The 13040-nt window shown below is 44.3% G+C and overlaps 1 protein-coding gene across 8 annotated transcripts in view; it reads left to right on the top strand.

The window, feature by feature from the left end:
• Positions 1-13040, top strand: part of SGPL1 (sphingosine-1-phosphate lyase 1) — a 68206-nt gene that overhangs the window by 35668 nt on the left and 19498 nt on the right. For 6 of the 8 annotated variants that reach the window (XM_059170012.1, XM_059170006.1, XM_059170009.1 and 3 more), the window contains 4 exons: positions 748-913; positions 6879-6946; positions 10019-10166; positions 12913-12989. In XM_059170012.1, the coding sequence (XP_059025995.1) occupies positions 748-913; positions 6879-6946; positions 10019-10166; positions 12913-12989 (459 nt within the window). The remainder of the gene's footprint in view (positions 1-747; positions 914-6878; positions 6947-10018; positions 10167-12912; positions 12990-13040) is intronic. The other 2 variants (XM_059170005.1, XM_059170011.1) reach the window with 1 other exon arrangement.

Genomic DNA, 13040 nt, shown 5'->3' with positions numbered 1-13040 from the left:
GTAAGCTTCTGTCTCTGCTCTAAGAGTGTGTTAGCCAAGCTGGATGTGAGAATGGAGATTGGAAGCATCTGCTGCCTCTTTCTGTACAGCCCAAGAGCTAAGCATGATATTTTACATTGTGAAAATGGTTTTTATAAAAAGAGTATTTGGTGATATGGGCAATTCTGTGGAATGCAGATTTGAGCATCTGTAATGAACTTATTGGAACACGGCCATGGTCGTTGGCTTCCCGTTGTCTGGGATGCTATCAGGGGCTGCTGCCATAGCAGCAGAGCCGAGTCCTTGTGACAGAGACCAGCCAGCCTGGGATGCCTGAGACCTTTCCTCTCTGGCCTTTTCAGAAACAATCTGCTGACCCCTGGGTTAGAGGATGGGAAAGATCCAAATAAAGCAGAGCAGGAGGGGAAGACGGGCTCGGGGGAGCTAGGAGAGTGGGACGATGGATACTGTAGTCACAGTGAAGCTTCAAGATGGAGATGATGATCCCGCAGAACCTTCTGTTTTATAGACCAGGCAGAGGATCAAATACCTTGTCAAAGTCCACCTGACTCGTGAGGGGCAGTGTACCCTGGAGCGCCTGGAGCAGAAGCCTGGAGGATGGTGGAGGAAGATAAGATTATTACTGGGGTAGGGCCAGATCCTGAATGGCCTTGCCCTTGAAAAATGAGAGCTGAGGAACAGATGAAGAACAGACTTTCTCTTTTTGAATGTCATGTTTCTTTTTTTTTCTTCTTCTTGTATTTCTAGAAGGCTTTTGAGCCCTACTTTGAGATTTTGGAAGTGTATTGCACAAAGGCCAAGAATTATGTAAACGGACATTGCACCAAGTATGAGCCCTGGCAGCTCATTGCCTGGAGTGTCCTGTGCACCCTGCTCGCAGTCTGGGCCTACGATTTTGTCTTCCAGCCAGAGAGTAAGTACACCTCCCCCTCTCCTGGAAAGGTACAGTGGAGTCTCACCAGCCTTAGAACCCATGGCTGATGGATTGGATGAATTTTTTGCCTTCTGATTTGGTTCTGATTTTTTAAACCTATTTAAACGGGAGTGGGACATTATCTTCTGACCATGAAGCTATAGTAGGACTCCATACATAAAGTTATAATAGCTACTCTCATGTGTCTGTTACTGCTCTTGTTGATCCTTCTGGATTTGCAGCTTGCACAAAAACTCCCAAGAAAGTAGTTACTGTAAGGATCCGCAGGTATCTCAGAGCATGGCTTAAATGAACTTTCTCATTTTTAGTTTCTTGCCTAGAACATAATTGCATACCCTGGAGTTCCCCAAGCAGGAATTTATTGCGTTCATTTTAGGCCATCTTTTTAGTATAGATTATGGGAAATTGAAACAGCACTCCTGCAGTGACCCTACGAGTATGCGCTGTGTGCCAGGCACTGTACTGGGCTCTGGGGTTGTCTGCACAAGTCGTACAGGGTCCCTGTCCTCTTGGAGTTAAACACGGATGTCAGGGGACAGTGTACTTCGAACTTCCAGGCAGCAGGGTAGTGCACTACTACTCAGGGAGCCAAACTGACATGGGGAAGAGGAGGCCACTTCTCAGGGAGTGCAGAGGAAGATGAGAAGTCTATTAGTTATGGGATTGTAAGTCCTCCATCCTTCCCAGCCTGATTGCCTGTTCCCTCCTTGTGAATCGTTTCCTCTTGCAGGTTGTGCTTAACAAGTAAAATAGGAGTGGCGCTGGGTGTTTTAGACCTCTCCTCTGCACCCCTTCCCAATCCTTAGTAGAGTGCCTGAGTTAATTTCCTTGGGATGAAAAACCAACACCACTGAAGAGAATTGCGTGTCATATCTCATTTGTTTAAAATGTCCATGACTGTTTGCTTCCCTAATAACATCTGTTTGAAGGGGCTCTTAAACTATACTTTTCCTGCTTTTCTTCTCTCCCCCAGGAAGGTTAACTTAGAAGCCAGTTTCTTTTTTACCTGTTTACCCTGCAGATAGCCACTGAGCCATTCTAGTAACCATTGCTGTTAAGGTGCAGTAAACATTGCGCTTAATGAAGGTGGAAATGAGACCTGCTTGCCCTGTCTACATTTTAGTCCATTCCGGCTGTAAAAACTCTGTCCTCAGTTTCTGCTCCATCTTGTCCTTCCAGGTGAAGTAACTTATTCCAGAGGACTCTAAGGAGTAGCAATAAATAGACTTCTTCCTTTCTTTTTCATTGTGATAAAATATTTGTACATAACATTTATTCTTTTATCCATTTTTAAGTACATTCTCATTTTTGCACAGCCATCCCTACTGTCCATCTCTAGAACTTTCTCAGCATCCCACACTGACACCCTGTACCCACTATATAACTCCCTGTCACTCTCTCCCCCCAGCTCCTGCTGGCCATCAGTCTGTGTACCTTTCCTTTTAAGGTAGTGCATTTATTAAAACCAACGTAAGGTTACAGATCTTGAGTTTTTATTTCTTCACTATGATTAGTGTTTGCTTTAGATATTGACTTCTGTTTTTAGTTCTGCAGGCCACGGTGCCTGTGTGCATTTTGCCCACAGCCACCTTAGACCCTGGTACTTACATACCTGCCTTGTTCCAAACAGAATATACTGGCCTCCATACATTCCGTGAGAAAATTACCCATAGCAGTGTGATGGTATGTGCCATGGAAATCTTCGTAAGCCCAACTCCGAGCTATTTAAGTCCTTTTAAATACATTTTTTTCTTATTATAAAAGTAGTACAGGTTCATCGCGGAAAATTAGGCAATGCCAATAATCCATAAGAACTAAATGAAAATCTTGCTACCTAGAGCCAACCACTGTGTACACACAGGTATCTTTTTTCTGTATCTGAATCCAGTTGAACCAGACATAAAAAATGTTGTTTCAATAGGTCAGCATTTTTTTTTATGTTATTTATTTATTTGACAGAGAGAGCCACAAGCAGACAGAGAGGCAGGCAGAGAGAGAGAGAGGAAGGGAAGCAGGCTCCCTGCCGAGCAGAGAGTCCGATGCGGGGCTCGATCCCAGGACCCTGGGATCATGACCCGAGCCAAAGGCAGAGGCTTAACCCACTGAGCTACCCAGGCACCCCAGGTCAGCATTTTTTAATATTAGCAATTTCCTATAGTTTAACACATATACACACCCTACACTTTTTATTTTGTAACTTCTAACTTGAATTTTAGACACTGATCAAAATGCCTTCCCTCTAGAGATTGGGGATAACCTTGGCAGCATTGCCATTTTTTCAGTACCTTGCTCGTGGAGAGGCATTGTCCTTATCACAATTGAGTTATTTTCAGCCCATTGCCCCAGAAGAGTCTTAAAGTCTAGACTAGTGATAAATTTTGCTGATTTTCAAACTCTGAATACACGTCTAAGAGGAGAGGATAATTCTGGAACATAGGATGGACACTGGGGTAGATAAGAACTAGAAGTGTCAAGAGGATGGGAGTGAGAGCTTTGGCAGGGGTCAGCTGCTCTCAGGCGTGTTATCTCGTCCCTAATTCTGCTCTGCGATATCAGCGCATATCATTATTCTTTGACATTGATTTAACTGTGGGATTGTCCATAGTTCATGAACAGAAATCAGAGTTATGTGGCAGGAGGAGGTGATACACTCTGCCCGTTTCTGACTGTGGCGCCTTGAACAACGCCCTTAAGCTCTCTTAGCCTGTTTCCTCATAGTAAAATGGGCCCAAGTGTCACCCGCCTTACTTACTCATAGGGTAATGTCAGTATTGAGGAGGCCTTGTTTGTGTGAAAGGAATTTGTCACCTGTAAAGAGCCATGCTTTGGTGTCCTTACACTGCATTTCCTATTTTATTACCTTAAAACACTATAATAAACACTATAATTACTTTTCTTTCTGTACTTCTGGGGACTTCTGAGATCATCTTTTTATGTTATGATCACATGATCTCTTCATTTCTAATTTCTCTGTCTCTGATCTTGTATTCTCTTCTTTTTACCTGTCCTGTTTAATCTCACAGCTGGCACACACTCCGTCTATTCTCGCCTCCTTCACCTAGCCACATGACTACTACTGGACAAGTGACTCCCATTTACTGAGTTTTTGACCTCTTTCTTCCTCATTAGTTAATTACCTCATCTACTAAATAAGGAAGGTGTTATGAATCTTTACAACTTCAACATTGTTAGAAATGGTCAGATAATAAGCATCTTAGATATCCAATGCTAAGTTATACTCATTTGATGGCCTATTATGATAATATTTTAAAAACTCTGTTTAGGAAGAATCTTTAATGTAGAAAAGGCTGTGACAAGAGGACACGAGGTTGTACATACCGTAAAATCGCAGCTGTATGTAGAACATAGGCCCGAGAGGAAATACTCCAAAATTTAAACAAAAAAGTAACCTACAAACAAGTGATTTCAGTCCCTTTGTCTTTTTATTCATTCTCGGTCTCAGTTCCCTGATTTTGTCCCAGATGTTATGGAGTGTTGACACTGGTGGTAGGCACTGTGGGCAAGGAGGAAAGGCAGGGTTATAGCGCACATAAAAACAAGCAGTAAAGATGCAGGGCGTCGTGTAATCAGTACCAAGGAGGCACAGACAGTCCATGCTTGTTGGAGAGTGCTCCACTGGCTAGGGAAGCTGGAGCGTCTCCATCTCCTAGAAATGTAGTAAAAGGTCACATTCATTTCCTGCCTGCACAGAAGCTAGGTCTAGATTCCTCATGGACTCATTCGGGATAACTGAGAATTTCTGTTCTGTGTTTGAAGCAGCATAGAGTCCTGGGGTTCTAGGGCTAGGAAAATTAATACTTCAGTTAAATGCCTGCTGTGTCACTGTTGTGACCTGTGGCCTTCAGCAAATTATTAATGCTTGATCCTTAGGTGCCTCCTATATTGAGTGTGAATTTATTAAAAGTTATGATGGCCTCTTTGGATGCCATGTATTTATAATTCTTGCAGTGGATAGAATCAGAATTCCGTATTTGTCCTGTGTACTGCCTGACAGAAGGGAGTCTGATTGGTGTCCGTGATACTGAAGGCCTGTTTAAGTCTGTAAGTGTTGAAAAGTTGTCAGGGGGTATGTTGAAGAGAGGCTAGAGCATAGATCCTGAAGAAAAGCATGGCTTGGTCATTTGTGTTCATGGAGGAAAGAGAGGTGTTGGGCATCTGGAACTTTGGGAAGGTCAGCAGCTCTGTAATACATATGTCATTTGACCTAGTGTTCTGTTCCTGGGAATTCATGCTGTAGGCATGCTGTCAGGTGTGCGGTACCTGCTGCAAGGTTATTATTTCACTGTTGTTGATAATAGGAAGTACTAGAAATAACCTAAGTGTCCTCAGGAAGGGGCTGGTTAAATTAGTTATGATACATACATATTGTGTTGGGCATCTAGAACTTCGGGAAGGTCAGCAGCTCTGCAATACATATGTCATTTGACCTAGTGTTCTGTTAGGAACAGAACTGGGAATTCATGCTGTAGACACGCTGTCAGGTGTGTGGTACCTGCTGCAGGGTTATTGTTCCACTGTTGTTGATAATAGGAAGTACTAGAAATAACCTAAGTGTCCATCAGGAAGGGGCTGGTTAAATTAGTTATGATACATCCATATCATGGATTACTTTAGAGCTAAAAAGGTGAATGCTAGGGTGCCTGGGTGGCTCAGTCGGTTAAATGTCTGCCTTCTGGTCAGGTCATGACCACAGGGTCCTGGAATCGAGTCCCATGTCCGGCTTCCTGCTCAACGGCAAGTCTGTTTCTCTCTCTTCCCCTCTGTCCTTCCCCCTCTTGTGCTCTCTCTGTCTCTCAAATAAATAAAATCTTTTTTTTTTTTAAGATTTTATTTTTTTGACAGAGATCACAAGTAGGTGGAAAGGCAGGCAGAGAGAGAGAGAGAGAGGAGGAAGCAGGCTCCCTCCTGAGCAGAGAGCCTGATGCAGGGCTCGATCCCAGGACCCTGGGATCATGACCTGAGCCAAAGGCAGAGGCTTTAACCCACTGAGCCACCCAGGCGCCCCTCAAATACATAAAATCTTAAAAAAAAAAAAAAAAATACAGATGAATGAGGAAGCACTGAGCTTTAAGAGAATATGCCTAAATAGAGTATCAAGGTCTAGTATAGTGCTATTGTATGCTACCTTTTGTTTAAAAGGTGGGGCAAATAAGATTTTATCTTTATTATTGCTTGTATAAGCATAAAGAAATTCTAGATGGCTATTCTAGAAGTGAAGAGTAGTAGTGTTTACCTGAGGGTAGGATGAAAATCTGGGGAATCCTTGAGAGAAAAACTTTTTTTTTTTTAAAGATTGTATTTATTTATTTGATAGAGACACAGCAAGAGAGGGAACACAACAGGGGGAGTGGGAGAGACACAGGCTTTCTGTGGAGCAGGGAGCCCGATGCGGGGCTCAATCCCAGGACCCTGGGATCATGACCTGAGCCTAAGGCAGCTGCTAAATGATTGAGCCAGCCAAGCGCCCAAGAGAGAAACTTTTAACTGTGTGTATTTATTAAAAAAAATTTTTTTAAAGACTTTATTTATTACATATTTGAGAGAGAAAAAAAGAGAAGGAGACTGCACATGTACACATGAGCAGGGGGCGAAGCAGAGGAGGAGGGGGAGAGAATCTGAAGCAGACGCTGTGCTCAGTGTGGAGTCCAACTCCGGACTTGATCCCAGGAGCTTAAGATGGTGACTGGAGCCGAAACCAGGTGCCAGATGCTTAATTTGACTGGGCCACCTAGGTACCCCAATTTTTAAAAAATTTGAATCGTGTAAATACATTACTTTTGGCAGTTTAAATTTAACGGTTTTTTAAAACAGAGAGAATACCTTTATGATCAGTAGGTGGGTGAGGTTGCAGGAGGCCCATTGAGGAGTTCATACCTTATCCGTGGGAATTTATTCGGGTAACGGAACCCTCTGTTTCTTTTAGGTTTGTGGTCAAGGTTCAAAAAAAGATGTTTTAAGCTTGTCAGGAAGATGCCTATTATCGGTCGCAAGGTAAGTGGAATCTGTGTAGATCTCTCTGCCCTCCCACCACCCCCATGAGCATGACGTCTTCTTTCTGTTTACTGAACCTAGTGTGAATTCCCCAGGGCGAGAGGTGATTTTTATCCCCCTACCCACCGGGGAACATCTGACAATGTTTGAGGATGCCTTTGGTTGTCACAACTGGAGTGGGATGCTGTTGGCTCTCAGTGGAACACAGCCAGAGGTGCTGCTAAAATCCTGTGGGGCCCAGCAGACAATTACCTGGCTCAGAATGTCTGAAGTGCCAAGATTAAGAAACCCACCTGAACCCTCTCTCCAACCTGTTTGACCAAAGGAGACAGGTGACACCTGTTGAGACAGAATTTACAATTAGGAAAGCTGACCAAAGTGGCATGATGCTTTTGAGCAGTGTTTGGCTGTGCTAACTTGAGATGTGTGTCTGGGTCAGGTACTTCCATGGTTAGGGCAGGTTTGACAGACTTTCTCCATGAAGGACCAGATAGGAAACATTCTAGGCTTTGCAGGCCATACCATATCTGTCAGAACTGTTCACGTCTGCCCCTGGAGCAGGAAAGCAGCACAGGGCCATGGGTAGGTAAAGGGATGAGCCCCTGAATAGCCAGGGGCTAGATCCCAGCTGTGGTCTGTGGGTCCCAGGTCTTGAACTTAGAGAGCTCTGTTCTCTTGCTCTTTGTACCTGTCTGTAGCACAGTATGTTCTCTTCTCTGTGTCCTCTGTCCCCTCACCCATGCTGAGGATGAGACCGTTACCTCTGTACCCTTTCCACCGGCTCTTTATCGCAGAAGATAAATAGGGCAGGCCCCATGTGAGCCCTAAGGAAGGCACATAGCCTCTGATGTCTTCGTCTCCCTACGTGCCCTGCCTGTCCCTCTTTCACTTTTGGCTTTCAGTTCCCTTTTCCTTTTCCCCTTTCCTGGCCAAATCAGAAGAGATGTCAGTCACCTTTAGCCTTTCTACCAAAATCCATTCAGACCCCTGCGCTAACTAACTCTCCAGTAACTGTGTATTTATTTTCAGGTTCACTTCCTGATAGGGAAGCAGAAATAGTCATTGGGGTAGAAAAGGGGAATGGGAATAGATGGGCTTTTATTTGACCCTAAATCATCTTAAGCCCTAAAATGAAATTTCCTTGAGTCGTTCTAGACTTAAAGGATAGAGAGAGGGCGACCGTAGAGAGTGGACTGGATTTCAAAGGATACTAGCATTTCCCCTTTCCATTCCCCGTATTTTTTTGCTTTTTCTTCACACATTTCTCCTTTAGTTTCAGATTTGGGGACAAATAAATGCTAGGGTTCCAAAACCCGTTCTTAAATTTATAAAATAACAGAATTGGAAGACACTTAGAAACTAAGCAGACACCTTTCATTTTTTAGAAGCAGATTTTGAGGCTCAGAGATAGTTCTTTGTTTTGAGTGAGTGTGCATGATGTGTCCCTGTCTTGTTCATTTCGCTACATTCACTTAACTCAGCTGATGGTTTGCAGGCCCGTGCTCAGCATCAGGTACTGCTCTGGGTGCTGGGGACTAAGTCCCCAATCTGTGCAATTTTCCTGGGAAAAGCAGAAAATAGCTACATGAACAAATACACAAGAATTTCATTTTGAAATAAATGCAGTGAGGAAATTAGAATATGATTGAGGCTCTGAGGCAGGCACTGGGGGAAAGGTATATGCTGTGCTTTCTAATATGATCATCATCGTTTCGTGTCTCTTCTATTACAGCAGCAGTCTAGGCCTGTTTTATTACAGCAGCAGACTAGTCTACCTAGTCCCATGGCTTGGTCCTGCTGTGCGCTTTCCATTTGGCAGTACAGTCTATGTACAACTTTAAAAATGCTTTCATGGCAATCACATGTCTCCCCGCTACCCTGGGCGTGGCCTCCACTGTCTGCTGCTGCCTGCCTGCTAGCCTGGTGGGCTTGGTTCCCAGGCTCGGCTTTCCCTGTGGTTTCATTGGGGGCTGCATCTAGGAGGCACCTCTCCTATTCTAATCCTCTACAGCTAGAGATGGGAAAGTTGCAACATTTGGGGTCAGATCTTGGGCCTCGGACATTCACAAACAGGTCGCTGAAATGGTCTTGCTGTAATGCTTATAGATCGTGGCCTGCAGCCGCTCTTTCAGGCCTGACCCTCAGTGGTCCCTTAGTGCAGATAGCAGCCCCTGCTGGCTTGGTGTGTTTTTAAAACTCTGCTCTGTCCTCCCCCAGCACTTTCCACCACCTGACTTTCACTCTCTGTGTCTGCTGCTACAGGGAAGCGCCGTGAGAACAGAAGTTGTTCTCACTTGTACTGCCTAGTTAGTGTGTTTTGGTCGCTGTGTCTCCTGGGCCCACAGGGGTTGTTGGGCAACGGGGAAGGGAAAGCACGGGCTTTTGCGGTGAGGATGAGGGCCAAGGAGAAACAGCTGTAGCTGATGAACCACACGGAAAGGACTGCCACTCCCCTAGCACTGAAGCCTCAGGGAGTACAGGCAGCAGACAGACCGAGGAGATGGGAGTGTGCTCTCCCCTTGCCCCCAGCGGTCTTGTGCACACGTGTGGGGAGTTGCACAGGGCCTCCGCGTTCTGGGTGTGCTCCGTGTGTGTCTGGTGACGGAGCCCATCACTGGCACAGGCACCAGCATCCCTTCTGCACGTGGCCTATTTTCTGGCTGCCGTTCGTGGCTCCACCTTTGTTTCTTCACACACTGGCTGCTGCCAGGCCCGGATATGGTCCAGATACCATGCTCACAGGTGCCGGCACTGGCTCGAGCAAACCCAGTAAAGCAGGGCTGATGTCGGGCATCCCAGAGGAAGGGGGTGGGGGAGGGAAACTGAATGCATTTTTGACTTTCAGAAAGAAAGTTGACTTTTCAGACTCCTAAGAGCCTGTCTCACATGCCAGCAAAGAGCTGAGCAGCCAGCACCTCCTCGTATCTATTGAAAAAAAATACCATCCCTGTTCTGTCGCACCCGTGTGGCGCCCAGCCCAGAGTGGTTGACTCGGAGTCATAACTGGTTCTTCTGCTCCCTGGCCTGTATTTTTCTATATCCTTTTTAACTTTGCCTTTCTTCCCTTTGGAGATCCAAGAGAAGGTGAACAAGACCAAGGATGATATAAGCAAGAACATGTCATTCCTGAAAGTGGACAAAGAGTATGTAAGAGCTCTGCCCTCGCAAGGTCTGAGTGCGGCTGCAGTCCTGGAGAAGCTCAAGGAGTACAGCTCTATGGGTATGATTCTGGTCAAACGCACGCTGCTTGCTTTCCCAGTGTGGCCGGTTTGGTCCTTGTTTAATGTCGTAGGTGAAGAATGCTTCATCCCTGGAACTTAACATGTTCATTGTGTCTCAGAGGCTGAATTTCTTATTATAAAAATTATGCTTAAATTCATCCTTCATCCATAAAGCAAACAAATCTTAGAGACAGTGGAACTGGAACTTGGTCCCATTTCCTTTTGTGAGCCTGAATAAAACATAGTTTGTTTCGAAAGAGAGAGGGACGCCTGGGTGGCTCAGTTGGTTAAGCAGCTGCCTTCGGCTCAGGTCATGATCCCAGCGTCCTGGGATCGAGTCCCACATCGGGCTCCTTGCTCCGCAGGGAGCCTGCTTCTCCCTCTGACTCTGCTGCCACTCTGTCTGTGCTTGCTCTTGCTCTCTCTCTCTCTCTGACAAATAAATAAATAAAATCTTAAAAAAAAAAAAAAAAAAAAAAAGAAAGAGAGAATATATACGTAATAAAAATAAAATGCAGATTCATTACAGAAATTGTGAAATCTGCACAAAGGCACAAAAGAAAATTCCATCATCACAAGATAAACACAGATGAAATACACACACACACCCCTACACACGTGTGTGTGTGTGTATATATATATATATATATATATGTATGTATGTGTATATATATATGAATTTTAATAGTGTTTTTGTGTAACAAACATACACACACAGATAGATACATATATACGCATGCATGTAAGGGAAGGATAAATATACCAAGTAAGCTTAATGTTCTTAATGTTTAAGAGTGTAGCCCTGGCTGGCTGAGTTGGGGGGGCATGTGACTCTTGATCTCAGGGTTGTGAATTCAAACCCCACCTTAGATATGGAGATTACTTTAAAAAAATGCAAAGGTCTTTTAAAACAGAGTGTCGCCCATGGAATCAGCCTGGATTCACATCATGGTTGGGCCATTTAAGCTGTGACTTTGGGTGAATTACTTAACCTATGTCATGGTCTCTGTCTTTCTACGATGGGGATTACTTGAAAAGATGATTACAAAGATTAAATAAAGTCATACATATAAATGTATAATACCTGCCATGTAGTAAGTGCTCAATAAATGTTGACTCTTTTTTAAAAAAAAATTTTATTTGAGAGAGAGAGAGAGATAAAGCACTAGCAGCTGGGAGAGGAAGAAGCAGACTCCCCACTGAGCAGGGAGCCAGATGCAGAGCATAATCCCAGGACCCTGAGATCATGATCTGAGCCAAAGACAGATTCTTAACTGGCTGAGCCACCCACGTGCCCCAAAATGTTGACTATTAACACAAATGCAGGTTTGTTACAGAGTAAGATCGTATTGTAAGTACTTTTAGAAAACAGGCTTTTTAGTTTGTCATAATTTTAGATTTGCAGAGAATTTGCAAATTCATACGAACAGAGGTTTCCCATACACCTGGCTTCTCCTGAAGTTAACATCTAAAGTGACCGTGATTCATTTGTCAAAATAATAGTTGACTAAACTGCAAATTCTGTTCCTATTTTGCCAGTTTTTCCACCAATGTCCTTTTTAATGTTCTAGGTTCCAATCTAGGATACCACAGCAAATACACTGAAAAATTTCTAATTGCCATGTGTTGAGATTTTGACATTGGATAGTATAAGATTAGCTGCAGTCCAGAATTTATAGGTGATATAAAGCGGGGATCAGCCAGATGAGACCTGGATATTAAAGATTTCATTGATCTTCAGGGCACATTCCTGTCACCATATTGCCTTGCCTTCCCTTTTCTGAGTCATTGACAGTAGCACCGGTAAAATAACAGGAAACAAAACCACATATTCTATTTTTGAAGGGCTGGTGGCCTCTGGTCTGAAGACATGCATGGGACAGTCCAGTGTCCTCTAAGGAAAGAGGGAAAGTCCTATGGAATCAAGCCATAGCTGGCTGAAAATGAGGGGTCTGTCTGGATGTTCGCTACTCATTCTTTTGCTCTCTTGCTGGAGCTGAAGAGTGTGGCTTTGTGGGGCCCGTGGCAACAGTTTTCAGTTAGTGTGTCTCTGGTAGCTTTGTCACTGCCCACTCTCAGTAGGGCACAACTGTATTGGATCAGAGGTACCTGCTACCCACATCAGCAGAATCACTGATAGAACATAGACTGACTTTGGAGAAGCACCTTAGACCGGAGGTGGAATTGTGGGTGGGTTTGGGGCTTGTGCGAGGCCAGGGCCACTGAGACCAGGGTGCTGATGGTGTGTTCATCATCATGGTTTGTCTGGTCAGGGATTCAGTTCTCTGGTTCCACCTTTGATGATAGTGTACTGAAATCTTGCACTTCGCCCTGCATTTTCCTGCCAACTCTGCTCATCGTAGTTCTCACACTTCCTTTGACTAGATAGGAAGGGGAGAAAAAAGTCAAGTTAGCCATACAGAGACCAGAAAATGGGTTTAGATAAAGGAACAATTTGGTACTGGTAGAAGGCCGCTGGGGTGATGACAGCATCGTTATTGGACTGTATTATACCTGGATGCTCCTACTGTCTTTTTCACACTATTATTGGTAGTTTCACACTTTCATCTTTATTTTGCTATGATAATAAGTCTTTATTGGAATTCTTTTTCTTGATTTAACATAAGAACACCTTTGGGTTTCTACTCAAAAGTTTTTTTTTTCTTCTTTTGTACCCAGAGGTGTTTCTTTGTATTTTGGGGAGGTTCCTGCTTATTGACCCAGTGGTCTTACCTTTCTCTACAGACATCTTCTGGCAGGAAGGGAAAGCCTCTGGAGCGGTGTACAGTGGGGCTGAGGAGCTCACCGAACTCCTGGTGAAGGTGAATGCTGGCACCCCAAGGGAGCGTGTGTGGTCTGTGGCCTTCATACTA

The sequence above is a fragment of the Mustela lutreola genome, chromosome 4 (assembly GCF_030435805.1).
Source record: "Mustela lutreola isolate mMusLut2 chromosome 4, mMusLut2.pri, whole genome shotgun sequence".
Lineage (NCBI taxonomy): Eukaryota > Metazoa > Chordata > Mammalia > Carnivora > Mustelidae > Mustela > Mustela lutreola.
This window is presented reverse-complemented; position numbering and strand designations above follow the sequence as displayed.